The sequence below is a fragment of the Brassica oleracea genome, chromosome C7 (genome assembly GCF_000695525.1).
Source record: "Brassica oleracea var. oleracea cultivar TO1000 chromosome C7, BOL, whole genome shotgun sequence".
NCBI lineage: Eukaryota > Viridiplantae > Streptophyta > Magnoliopsida > Brassicales > Brassicaceae > Brassica > Brassica oleracea.
Window position 1 is genome coordinate 43,905,463 of NC_027754.1, and position 11,929 is coordinate 43,917,391.

Below are 11,929 nucleotides of genomic sequence, written 5' to 3' on the forward strand. Positions count from 1 at the left end.
AACTGGTAACCATTTTAGGAACATTAGGAATGATTAGGGAAAAAATGCTGAGGAATAAAATTAGAAGAATGAAAGGAACAAATTTGTTCTATATTCCTCTAGAATAAAATGAATGAAAAGGAAAAACTATTCATTGTAAATGGTAAAAAAGTTTTGGAATAGTAAGGAATGCATTATTCTTTTTCATTCTTTAGTCACCAGTTAGACCATAAATATTCGTCCGACTGGTGACCATTCTGAAAACAAGAGGAACGAATAGAAAATGAACGTAAAGAAATAAAATTGGAGGAATGAAAAAAAATGGTTGTTCCATCCCATATTTAATATGGAATAACTTTGTTTTTTATTTCTCTACAAAAAAAAAAAGAATGGTAGAGAATAAGAAGAAAAAATTATTCGTAATGAATGGTGATTTTTTTATGAATGCTAGGGAAAGCATTATTCCTACTTGTCCCTTGTTCAGCATTCATGAATATGGCTTTTGGTCGGAAGAAAAAAGAATATAGCACATGGGCTAAAAGAAGCCCAATTTAATATCATTACGGGCCTAATCTACATAACATGCCCAAAGGCCTAAACATCTGAGTTGAAACGACATCGTATATAATCAAAGGTCAAATCATCTTCTCCTTCTCGCTCGCTCGCTCGCTATCCCTTTTTTATTTTATTTGTTCCGATGCTAATGGCCGCCGTCGCCGATTCCGCCGAGAACGGTGCTACAAACTTCCCCGAGAATGAAACCCTCAAACCTTCGGGAGTCTCTGCCTCCTCATTGCTCAACGAAACCACCGCCGCCTTCCCCGAATCGAATCAGACGGATACCCTAACTGCCGAGACTGCCCCCGATGCGAACGATTCCGCGGCGGAGAGATGGCCAGGATGGCCTGGAGATTGCGTGTTTCGTGTGATCGTTCCTGTATCTAAGGTCGGAGCTATAATCGGACGCAAAGGAGATATCATCAGAAAGATGTGCGAGGAGACTCGCGCTCGCATCAAAGTCCTCGACGGCCCCACCACGACTCCTGATCGCATCGTTAGTATCTCTCCTTTATCGTTCCGAATTGGGATCTTTTTTTTTCTTCTAAAGGTTGTAACTTTCTTAAACCTAATTAGAGAAAATTAGGGTTTTCGTTAGCATCAGTATTCAGATTCATGGGGGGTATGATCATTGCGATGCTCTTTCTAGTGAAAGTTGTAAGCTTTATGTGTTTGATTGTAGTTTGAAGTGTCCACTTGAGTTATTCCGTTTAAGTCTCGAAGTTTCAGTTTTGATTGCTTTATGGGTTTGATTGTAGTTTTAAGTGTCCACTGTTATGTTTAGGTGATGATATCTGCAAAGGAAGAACCAGAGGCCTACATGTCCCCTGCGATGGAGGCAGTTGTAAGGGTGTTCAGAAGAGTTTCGGGGTTGCCTGATAGTGATGATGATGAGGATCTTCAGAACGCTGGAGGTGCCTTCTCTTCAGTGCGTTTATTAGTTGCATCTTCGCAGGCGATTAATTTAATCGGGAAACAAGGGTCCTCTATTAAATCTATAGTAGAGAACTCTGGTGCATCCGTTCGCATTTTATCAGACGGTACTAACATCATGATCTATGCTTGTTATTTCTTAGTTAACTGTCATCTCTGGAGTTGTGTGCTATATAGTTCTTTAACCGGATGATAATAAGTAAACTGTATTTTCTTGTTGACAGAGGACACACCGTTTTATGCTGCGCAAGATGAGAGGATAGTCGATTTGCAGGGGGAAGCTTTAAAGATCGTAAAAGCGTTAGAAGGTGTTGTAGGACACCTGAGGAAATTTCTAGTCGACCATTCTGTGGTTCCTCTCTTCGAGAAGCAAGTAAGCTTGATTCTCTGAAACGACTTCTTCCTTGCGTTTCTCTCTGTTTTATCTAACTTTTGTTAATTTTTTTTTTGTCTTTAGTATCTAGCTAGAGTCTCTCAAGTTCGTCAGGAAGAACCGTTAGCTAACAACAAGTCAGTTCTCCACGCTGCTTTGTCAAATGCAATCGAGTCTGATCTCATGGCACGGAGGGAAGCTCTGTTTTTGGAGCGGGATACTCGGGTGGAGTCATTTGTTCAGCCTTCGGGAGCTTCCATCTACAGTCAGGATCCTGCACTGTCCGCCAGACACTCCCCTGGCCTCGCTCGAGTTTCTGCTGCTTTTGTTACACAGGTAGTTATCACGTTCTTGTTCTGTTTGTTCTTCTACTAGTGTCTTTGATCTTGTCGCTTCTAAGCTAATCTCTTGGAACTAGTGAAGATTCTTCTATTATGGTTTTTTCTTCCAGGTATCTCAAACGATGCAAATACCTTTCTCCTATGCGGAGGATATCATTGGTTTAGAAGGAGCCAATATAGCCTTCATCCGTAGAAGAAGCGGAGCTACCATTACCATTCAAGAGAGTCCACATCCTGATCAAATCACAGTGGAAATCAAAGGGACATCTTCTCAAGTACAAACTGCTCAGCAACTAATTCAAGTAAGAACACATATATATATATAATATATGTTACATGAAATGGCATTGTATAACAAAATACTAAGATTACTCTTCCTTTCTACATGCTACCGTCTGGTTCTTTCCTCAGCATTAAACTGTATATGTCGTTTACCTATGTGTAGGAGTTCATCAGCAATCACAAGGAACCGGCTTCGGTTTCAGGGGGATATGCTAGAGTGGATACTGGTTATGTACCTGCGTACCCTCCTCAGCTAAGCAACCTTCAAGAGCCGCTCGCGAGCAGCTACATGGGCACAGAGACGGGGCAGTACAGACCAACAGCATACTCTCAGCTTGCGGGTCCGTCGGCGTCCACCTACACGCCGTCACTGAATGGGCAAAGTTATGGAACAGAATATAGACCAGCTTCTGATGCTGGTGGCTACAACACTTATAATTTATGAATCCGTTTGCTGTGTGGGTTGTTTACGAGGTTTAGAGAGGTGGCTCATTTATGATAGAGAGGGAAAGAACAAGTGCAAGAGAGCCAATGTAGCTGAATGTGTAATGTAAATCTAGGTGCCTGTTCTTTTTTTTTTTTTGGCTTTTCTCTACTTAAATCTCGATATCTTTACACGACAGATCAGACCACTATCAAATAAAAACAGTTTCATGTTTTTCTAAAAATCCTGTTCGTTTTGATTTTATATGGTAGTGTTGGAGAGATTTGACGGAAATAAGATCTAAGATAAGAAGGATTTTTTCATTCATTAAAAGAATCTGAAAATTTACTTTAAAACGTACATCTTTTGATATAACCACGTTGGAGCTTCTTTGTGATTTAGGCAACTTTCTATATTACCAAGGGAAGGAAGCTTTGTGTTGAAGTGGGTTAACACAAGTATTCACACCTCACAATATGTATGGTCGGAAGAATCTTTTCGCAAACATAACCATGCATTTGTCTGTAGCCCTGATGGTCTTCATCAAATGTTAGGGTTCAAGATTTTGGTCGACTCGGGTCAGCACTAAACTAAATCCACTTCTCGACATAGAAATGGTACCTTTCAAAATATATACCATTTCAAAAAGCCGACTTAATGTTGCAAGGAAGTTGTTCAAAAAATATTCCAAGTTGGCCATGTCGAATCTTCGACGTGTGGAAGACAAACACTAACATTTGTTGTGAAACATTATTAAAACACAAATGATACATCATGCATATTCCTTTAAACCAGTCAAATGGACAATGTATCCACCTTTACCCTATGCACGTCTTCTAGATAAAACATTCTCTTGGCCAACGCCTTGTCCCCCAAAATTTGTATATAAATATGCATGCTACGAACACTTGGCATATCACCACCAAAAGTAACATTCATAGGAGAGACAAAGAAGAACTCATCATTCAAAATGAGGTCAATTACAGCTTTGTTTTTCCTTTTCTGCTTCCTTGCCCCATCTGCTTTGGCCCAGCTCCGCTTTGGGTTCTACGGTCGATCATGCCCCCGTGCGGAATCTATCGTTGCTAATGTTGTTGCCAACCGTTTTCGCCGTGACCGTAGCATCACTGCAGCATTGCTTCGTATGCAGTTTCATGATTGCTTTGTCCGGGTTAGTAAGCTTCTCCTTATTATGTTGTGTGCACACACATATATTTATATGTCCTCTCTATCCATAGTCTCTAGAAGATTTTCTCATAATTAAAATCAAGAAAATAATATAAATACAAAATATAAAAGGGTGATGACAGATTAAAGAAATTTTCGATTGAGAAACTCAATTTTTTTTTTAGAAACTCATATAAGATTTGTTTTCTTGTCAATAGTCTTTTTTTTTTGGTTAAAATTTGATTACAATATTACATTATATTAATACAATATCACTAGATACTTTGGCTACAGACTATATGAATGCTTACGTTCTAATTTTTCTTCTTGACGTTACGTTGACCAATCAATGTTTGATACGGTTGTATAGGGTTGTGATGCTTCCCTCTTGATCGACCCAAGATCCGGAAGGCCATCAGAGAAAAGCACCGGACCAAATGCAAGTGTCAGAGGCTACGAGATCATTGACGAGGCCAAAAGACAGCTCGAGGCTGCGTGCCCCCGAACTGTCTCATGCGCAGACATTGTAACTCTAGCCACTAGAGACTCGGTCGCATTAGGTGGTGGTCCAAGGTTCTCAGTACCAACAGGAAGACGTGATGGATTAAGGTCAAGCCCCAATGATGTGAACTTGCCCGGACCAACAATCCCTGTGTCTGCATCCATCCAAGCATTTGCAGCTAAAGGTATGAATACGAACGACATGGTTACACTTATTGGTGGTGGCCACAGTGTTGGTTCTATTCATTGCAGTCTTTTCCAGGATAGGCTTAATGACCCTGCCATGGACCGCACTTTAAATGCTAGGTACGTGTGTGTGTGTGTGAATTCTAACACAAATCACTTGACTAAATGTGTTATTATTTTATGTATCAAATGATATATGTGAATGTGACCCACTAATACATTTCTTTAGGTTGAGGAACACATGCCGTTCTCCAAATGACCCATCGGTATTCTTGGACCAAAGGACACCATTCATCGTGGATAACGCAATCTACGGAGAGATCCGAAGGCAGAGAGGAGTCATGAGGATTGATCAAAACATGGGTCTTGACAGGTCAACCCGTGGAATTGTGTCGAGCTTTGCACAAAGCAATGCACTCTTTAGGAAGAGATTTGCTGAAGCAATGGTGAAAATGGGTAGGATTGGGGTTCTTACCGGACGTTCAGGAGAGATCAGGAGAAACTGTAGAGTCTTCAACAACGGACGTTGATTCTACACTGTTTTGACCATTGCTTATTTTCCCTTTTTCACGTTTTTTTCCCATTTCTCCTCTTTTGAATAATCAAATGAAAGTTTCTTTTTCTGCATCATATTTATTATTTCCTTGCTTTGATATGTAACTGCATTTTATAATTTCTTTTGTTATTTTTTGTTACTTCTCATATTTTTCTATTGTGTGCATTTTTATGCTGTTTAACTATTTATTCGTTGTTTTTTATAATTATCTTTATAGTTTCACTTCTAATTATGATAAAAATAAACTTCTAAACTCATTTAGTGATACTAAACGAGATCAGTACACTCATATATATATATATATATATATATATATAGAGAGAGAGAGAGAGAGAGAGAGAGAGTACGTCGTTTGGATCAAAGAGTGCAAATCATTACATAGCCAACGAAACAATTGAAATGCGTAAACTAAGCATAATTCTACAGCATTTACCACCAATTTCATTCAAATCAGCACTCAATGCATAGGCCTTAGATTTTTTTTTTTTTTTTTTTTGTCATCACATAGGCCTTAGATTTCTTTTGCTAACTATTGGAAGTTATTAAAGTCTCGTTTGTGAATGATTAGCAAGTATTAATAATTAAGTCTCGTAAACTTATGATCCTTTCTAACATATCCTTCCTAGCAAAAAAAAAAAAAGAAAAAACATATCTTCGTAGTTTTTAAGATAAAAACTATATATTCGCTTAGTTTTACTTGATGCATTCTTTTTACGTCAAATGCATTTCTTCAAACAAATTTTGGTGCGTAAAAAACCTTATGGTCTAGAACAGAATGATCAAAGTTCTTATGGCATATAAGAATACTTTAAAGGGAAATTACTTAGAATAACACACATTTTATGAGTAATGACAAACCAAAACAAAGAAAGAAGAAAAAAGTGAGTTAAAATCCAAAATACCCAATCAATAAATAGATTTAAATATAATATAACTTTTTAATACAGAAAATGAAAGATTCTAGATAAAATAGAAGCTTTGGCTGAACAAAAAAGGTAATTTGTACCCTATAAAGTCCTCGTCATCTTATGTAGCACCATCTGAATCATCACAATAGTCAAATTGTTTTCCGTCAGTGTCAGTGTCTTCATCATGATTATAATCAGATTGGTTTTCCATCACTGTCTGTGTCTTCATCGTTTTCTTGTTGCTTCTTAGAGAGACTTCCACACATAGACGCACTTGGTCAGACTTTCGGAGACGGATGAAACCTTGAAATTGTCAAAAATTCTCAATTTTAACTCGAGGTGTGTCATGAGTTAGCTTCATCAAGTTTTTCCTGCTAAGCATGTAACTCAATTCAAGATTAACATGGCCTCTATCTAAGTTGTAGTCCTCATAAACCATGTTAATCATATCTTCCAAGTTTGTGTCGTCATTCACTGGAATTGCTTTGCTTCCTCTTCTGCTATCAACGTGAAACATCAATTTATACTTCTCGAATAACCACGGGCCACAAACAACTATAACATCCATCATTGAATTGCTTGGGATTAACGTGAAAGAATCTATTGTCAAAAACAAGACATCGTAACTTGGAGAAGAAAGAACTGACTACGACTAAACCTAGGTTTTCATAACTGTTCCGGTTAGTGGTTGAATTTTTTAGTTTAATTAGTAACCCATAATTGGTCTAAATCTAATTAGTAAACCGATTTTCGCAAATAAGTCTGCTATAACATATAATTCCTTTAAAGTCTGCCATAACGTATGTTAAAGTCTGCTATCACATAAAAGTTAGTTTTGCTAGTTTATAAGTCTGCAGCTTAGCATACATAACATATAAGTCTGCGATCTCATGAACACGAAAATCTGCCAAATTATAAAAAGTATGTGAGAAAAATATGTGTGCGATTATGAAAGTCTTCGAAATATTATAAAGCTGCCATCAAAAGACAAAAATCTGCTATAAAAACCTGCCCATTTAAAACAAATTTGCTAGTGAAATTAAATCTACCATAATGTGTGGTAGACTTTTTCAGAAAGTCTCTACCATATAAAATCTGACACACTAAGTTTGTTGAAAAATATTAATCTGTCAAGTACTAATAAAACTGCAATTAAATGTCGCAGATTTTTAACAGTAGACTTATTTATATATTTCGAAAATATTTATTTTCTGTAAATTTTTTTTTTGATTTTTTTTTTGTTAACAAAGAAAAAAAAGACATTCTAGGCATAAAAAATAGTATAGTAACTAAAAAAATATATGTTATTTTAGTCATTATTCATAAAATGTGTGTTATTTTTGTGTTATTTTAGTAATCTTCCCTACTTTAAATGAAGGATTTAATCAAATATACTGAGCATCAACAAGTAAATTAATAAACACATCACGGTAATCATTGGTCTACCGTAAGACTCAAGTAGTAGACTACTCATAAATAAAGGACAAGACTACTCATGTAGTCTTAGATCCAAAAGAGATTAGCTAAATCAAGCTCGAGGGTTATAAATGCTAACATATGAACCAAGTTGGTTCCGGAACAAATCGGGTCGAAGCTTTCTCATTTGGACGAAACATGGTCGAACTTGGTTAGTATTTGTTTGGTTGTCTAGACGAGTGTACAAGCGAGAGCTTCTCTAAAATTGCCTCCGTTGTACGTGCAAAGAAAAGGAGAGTACAGGAATCTCTTGACTGAGTAAAAATCCAGACGCTCAAGCTAAACTTGAACGCGTCGGCTTGAAGGACAATTGTCAACCAAGTCATATTCCAGAATGATATTCCAGAATGATTATATTCACTAATATACGCGTGTTGTAGCGTTTTATATTATTTCTATCTTATTTTTACGTCTTGTACAGCAAGAACCAGACCATGCAGACTTTTCTTAGTTTCTTTTTCTTTTACAACTTGTTTTATTTGAGAGGGAAAATGTTTTTTTTTTTAAAAACAGAAACAAATTGCATATTTTACCGAGTAGGCATCCACTTCTCGAAATAGAAATGGTATTATACCTTTTCAAAATTGACAGAATGTCGCAAATTGTTCAAAACATATTCCAAGTTGGCCGGAACCAGTCTTTTGACATATAGAAGAGGTTCATGGAAACATTTATTAAATCACAACTACTATATAGATAATGTTAAAACTTAAAACCATCAATTGTGAATATCTACCTTTACCCTATGCACGTCTTTGATATGAAACATTCTCTTTGTCAATGTCGTGTTCATCAATTTACATATAAATATGCAATCTACGACTAACAATTACAACACAACCCAAAAATATTTCTAAGTTTTCACAGGAGAGGAGAGGCAAGGAAATGAAGTCAATTACAGCTTTGTTTTTACTTTTCTGTTTCCTTGTTCCCTCTGCTTTGGCGCAACTCAAGTTTGCGTTCTACGGTCCCTCATGCCACCGCACTGGATCTATCATTTCATCTGTCGTCGCTGAGCGTTTCCGTCGTGACCCTAGCATTACTGCAGCATTGCTTCGTATGCAGTTTCATGATTGCTTTGTTACGGTTCGTAAGCTTCTCCTTGTGTGTGTGAATATGTATTATAATGGACTCACTAACATATCTAGACGTAACTAACATTGATCAACCAATGTTTGGAATGATTGTGTAGGGTTGTGATGCTTCCCTTTTGATTGACCCAAAACCAGGGAGGCCATCAGAGAAAAGCACAGGACCAAATGCAAGCGTGAGAGGCTATGAGGTCATTGATGAGATTAAGAGACAGCTCGAGGCTGTGTGCCCCGGAATTGTCTCATGCGCAGACATTGTAGCTCTAGCCACCAGAGACGCGATCAAATTAGCTGGTGGTCCAAGCTTCTTGATAAAAACAGGAAGACGTGATGGATTAAGGTCAAACCCAGCCGATGTGAACTTGCCCGGACCAACAATACCCGTGTCCGCATCCATCCAAGCATTTGCAGCTAAAGGCATGAGTGTGAACGATATGGTAACACTTATAGGTGGTGGCCACAGTGTTGGTTCCATTCATTGCAGTCTTTTCCAGGATAGGCTTAATGACCCTGCCATGGACCGCTCACTGAACGCTCAGTACGTATTTTGATACATAGCATCAAATGAACATCAATTTTATGTATATCTGACCAATTAATACATCTCTTTTAAAAGGTTGAGGAACACATGTCGTGCACCAAATGACCCATCGGTGTTCTTGGACCAAAGGACTCCATTCGTTGTGGATAACGCAATCTTTGGAGAGATGCAAAGACAAAGAGCAGTCATGAGGATTGATTCAAACTTGGCTTTCGATGGAGCAACCAGTGGAATTGTGTCGAGTTTTGCACAAAGCAATTCACTCTTCAGACAGAGATTTGCTCAGGCAATGGAGAAAATGGGTACCATTGGAGTCCTTACCGGACGTGCTGGAGAGATCAGGAGAAACTGCAGAGTCTTCAACAACGGACGTTGATTCTACACTGTCCTTAATCTAAAGACCATGAGGAATCCTATGTTTGTTTTCTAACAAATAATCAAATCCGGAAGTGTGCTTTCTCCGGGATCTTGTTTTATTTATCCGTTCAAAATTGATTTCCGTGTTGCATGTACTTTATTATCCTTTTTTTTATTGAGTTCTTATTCAGGCTTTGTGGTGTTGTATGTTTTCAACTGTATAATCTATGTAAACAATTTGAATTTTAAAAATGGTTTGGTTTTGTGGAATTTACTCGTTGAGGGACCGAGCAGTAAGTGATTTGCCAAGCAAAGTTTTTGTTCCTGGCTGTTCTATGAAGAAGATAGTTTCCGTTTAAGAATCTCATTCTCTTTTCTCAGTTTCATTAGCTTCTGCTTCAATGTCTCCACCTGTCGATATGAAGTTGTATCCCTCTGCTTTTCGGCAACTGTAGTTCTACTTATAATAACTGCAAAGAATATAAAGGGACCTGCAATTAGTCTTTTTCAGACACTGAGTTAGCAAAGAGAAGAAACTCTTACGTTCCTTCTGCAGACTCTGAAGTCTGTTAGTAATATCAATTTTCTCTTCTTGCTCCATGAGAAGACAGTCCTTTAGATCCTGAACCTCGACTTCATCTATCAAATGATTACCATTAGGAAGGCAATATATGTATGCAAGCAACACAAACACAAACTTAAAGCAAACATCAGGTGCCTGCCAATTCTTACACTTGGATTCCACTTCGGAATAGACTCGATCCAGCTTCCTCGACATTGCTTGAATATGCGATTTGTTAGCTGCCAAGTCCTGGCGCAGCCTATCAATCACCATCTCGTTTGTTGCCTTTTCAACCAAAAGGCTTCTGTACGTAATATCGAAAAGATGAGACACAATACAATACAATATGTCAGTTATATAAGAGTAGTGAATGTGGTGCTTATAAACCTAATTTTGTTTTCTAGCTCTTCAACCTTTGCTACATGCTTCTGCATAAGGGACTCCAAAGCATTCCTATGTTCCTGCCACAGCTTACAAAAAAATATCTCAGAAAAGATAGGAGACGATCAAATCATCATCTTCAGTTTCAGACCACAAGAAAAGATTGGAGTCTTCTCACATGCTCTTTGCTTCTGTTTTCGTCATTCACTCTCTTCAGTTCTTCTTTCAAGCCGTGGCACTTAGTTCGATGCTCAAGCTGTATTTTTCCCAGAATCAAGAATCACACACAAGAAACTTATAACTAGAGAAGGATTCAAATGGAAAGGAGACCTGATCGACGAAGTTGTTTAGAGATTCTGTATACAGCTTCTTCAACCTTTCGTTCTCTACAGGTTCATCACTTAAAATTAGATTACCACTAGTGAATACAAAGAATCAAAAATCTAAAACATAATCAAACCATAACCTTCTTTTAGAGTCTTGCTACTAATCTCAAGCGCCTCTCTTCTGCTGGTTTCCACATTGCTCCTCGATCTGAATACGCTCATCTCATTCATCCCGCTTTCGAAATCCTGAGCAACAAATCAAGCTAAGAATGATGACGACGATGATTTGACTGAAGCCTAAGCAATGAGCAGATCTTGGTTTCTAGATTCCAATTTCAATCGGTTCGATAGAAACCTCGATTGGATCTCAGATCACGATATCGCAATCGAATCCAATCAGATAAAGAAAACAGAATATTCCAAGCGATGAACAAGAGATCGGAAGAGAGTATCGAGAAACTTCACCTCGTAGATCTGATCGAAGCTGGAGAGAAGCAAACGCATCTGCTCGTCGCTTGTTGCCGCCATGATTCTTCGATTTGAATTTCTTACTCGACTGTTAGGGATTTCAAATTCGAGAAGGTTTTCATAGGAAACATGCTGACTAATCTGGACCGTCGATGTCATCGTGTGGCTCTCGTACTCTTCAATATCATAATTCATTTTCAAAATCAAATTTATCTTACTTTTTTTTGTCAACATCTTACTTTATGTGATGTATTATGTATATATTGTTACGAAAGTCAATAAAAGGAGGAACCGAAAACGTTGAAAAATATAAAAGATGTGGGGCCCGTTGCACTATTTGCACAGTAAATCCTACTTCTATATAAACGATCGAATCGATCGTTTATAAATCATTCAATTCGCTCTTCTCATCTCTCTTTAATACACTCTTTCTATCAGTATTATAATTTCTACGGGTATAAAATTTTGCCCTTATTTAAATTCCTGCGATACAAATAAATTCAAGTTCTTTTTATAACA

At 37.6% G+C, this 11,929-nt stretch overlaps 4 protein-coding genes across 4 annotated transcripts; 3 read left to right on the forward strand and 1 right to left on the reverse strand.

Annotated features, from left to right (window-relative positions):
• Window positions 1–645: 645 nt before the first annotated feature.
• On the forward strand, window positions 646–3,045 carry LOC106301334 (RNA-binding KH domain-containing protein PEPPER). Its single transcript, XM_013737703.1, has 6 exons — window positions 646–1,033; window positions 1,322–1,577; window positions 1,695–1,843; window positions 1,928–2,179; window positions 2,295–2,486; window positions 2,630–3,045. The coding sequence occupies exons 1-6, from the start codon at window positions 677–679 to the stop codon at window positions 2,909–2,911; spliced, it is 1,488 nt and encodes a 495-aa protein (XP_013593157.1). The 5' UTR covers window positions 646–676; the 3' UTR covers window positions 2,912–3,045.
• Window positions 3,046–3,824: 779 nt separating this feature from the next.
• Window positions 3,825–5,367, forward strand: LOC106304820 (peroxidase 44). The gene is made up of 3 exons (XM_013741208.1): window positions 3,825–4,061; window positions 4,428–4,864; window positions 4,974–5,367. Exons 1-3 carry the CDS (start codon window positions 3,861–3,863, stop codon window positions 5,272–5,274), a joined length of 939 nt encoding a protein of 312 aa, XP_013596662.1. The 5' UTR covers window positions 3,825–3,860; the 3' UTR covers window positions 5,275–5,367.
• Window positions 5,368–8,532: 3,165 nt separating this feature from the next.
• On the forward strand, window positions 8,533–9,883 carry LOC106303992 (peroxidase 44-like). The gene is made up of 3 exons (XM_013740358.1): window positions 8,533–8,770; window positions 8,877–9,313; window positions 9,392–9,883. The coding sequence occupies exons 1-3, from the start codon at window positions 8,570–8,572 to the stop codon at window positions 9,690–9,692; spliced, it is 939 nt and encodes a 312-aa protein (XP_013595812.1). The 5' UTR covers window positions 8,533–8,569; the 3' UTR covers window positions 9,693–9,883.
• A 33-nt stretch (window positions 9,884–9,916) lies between these two features.
• LOC106303993 (protein At-4/1) lies at window positions 9,917–11,520 on the reverse strand. The gene is made up of 8 exons (XM_013740359.1): window positions 11,408–11,520; window positions 11,083–11,188; window positions 10,947–11,002; window positions 10,795–10,872; window positions 10,623–10,696; window positions 10,406–10,539; window positions 10,217–10,312; window positions 9,917–10,143 (listed from the first exon to the last, which is right to left on the reverse strand). The coding sequence occupies exons 1-8, from the start codon at window positions 11,468–11,470 to the stop codon at window positions 10,007–10,009; spliced, it is 744 nt and encodes a 247-aa protein (XP_013595813.1). The 5' UTR covers window positions 11,471–11,520; the 3' UTR covers window positions 9,917–10,006.
• Window positions 11,521–11,929: the final 409 nt, after the last annotated feature.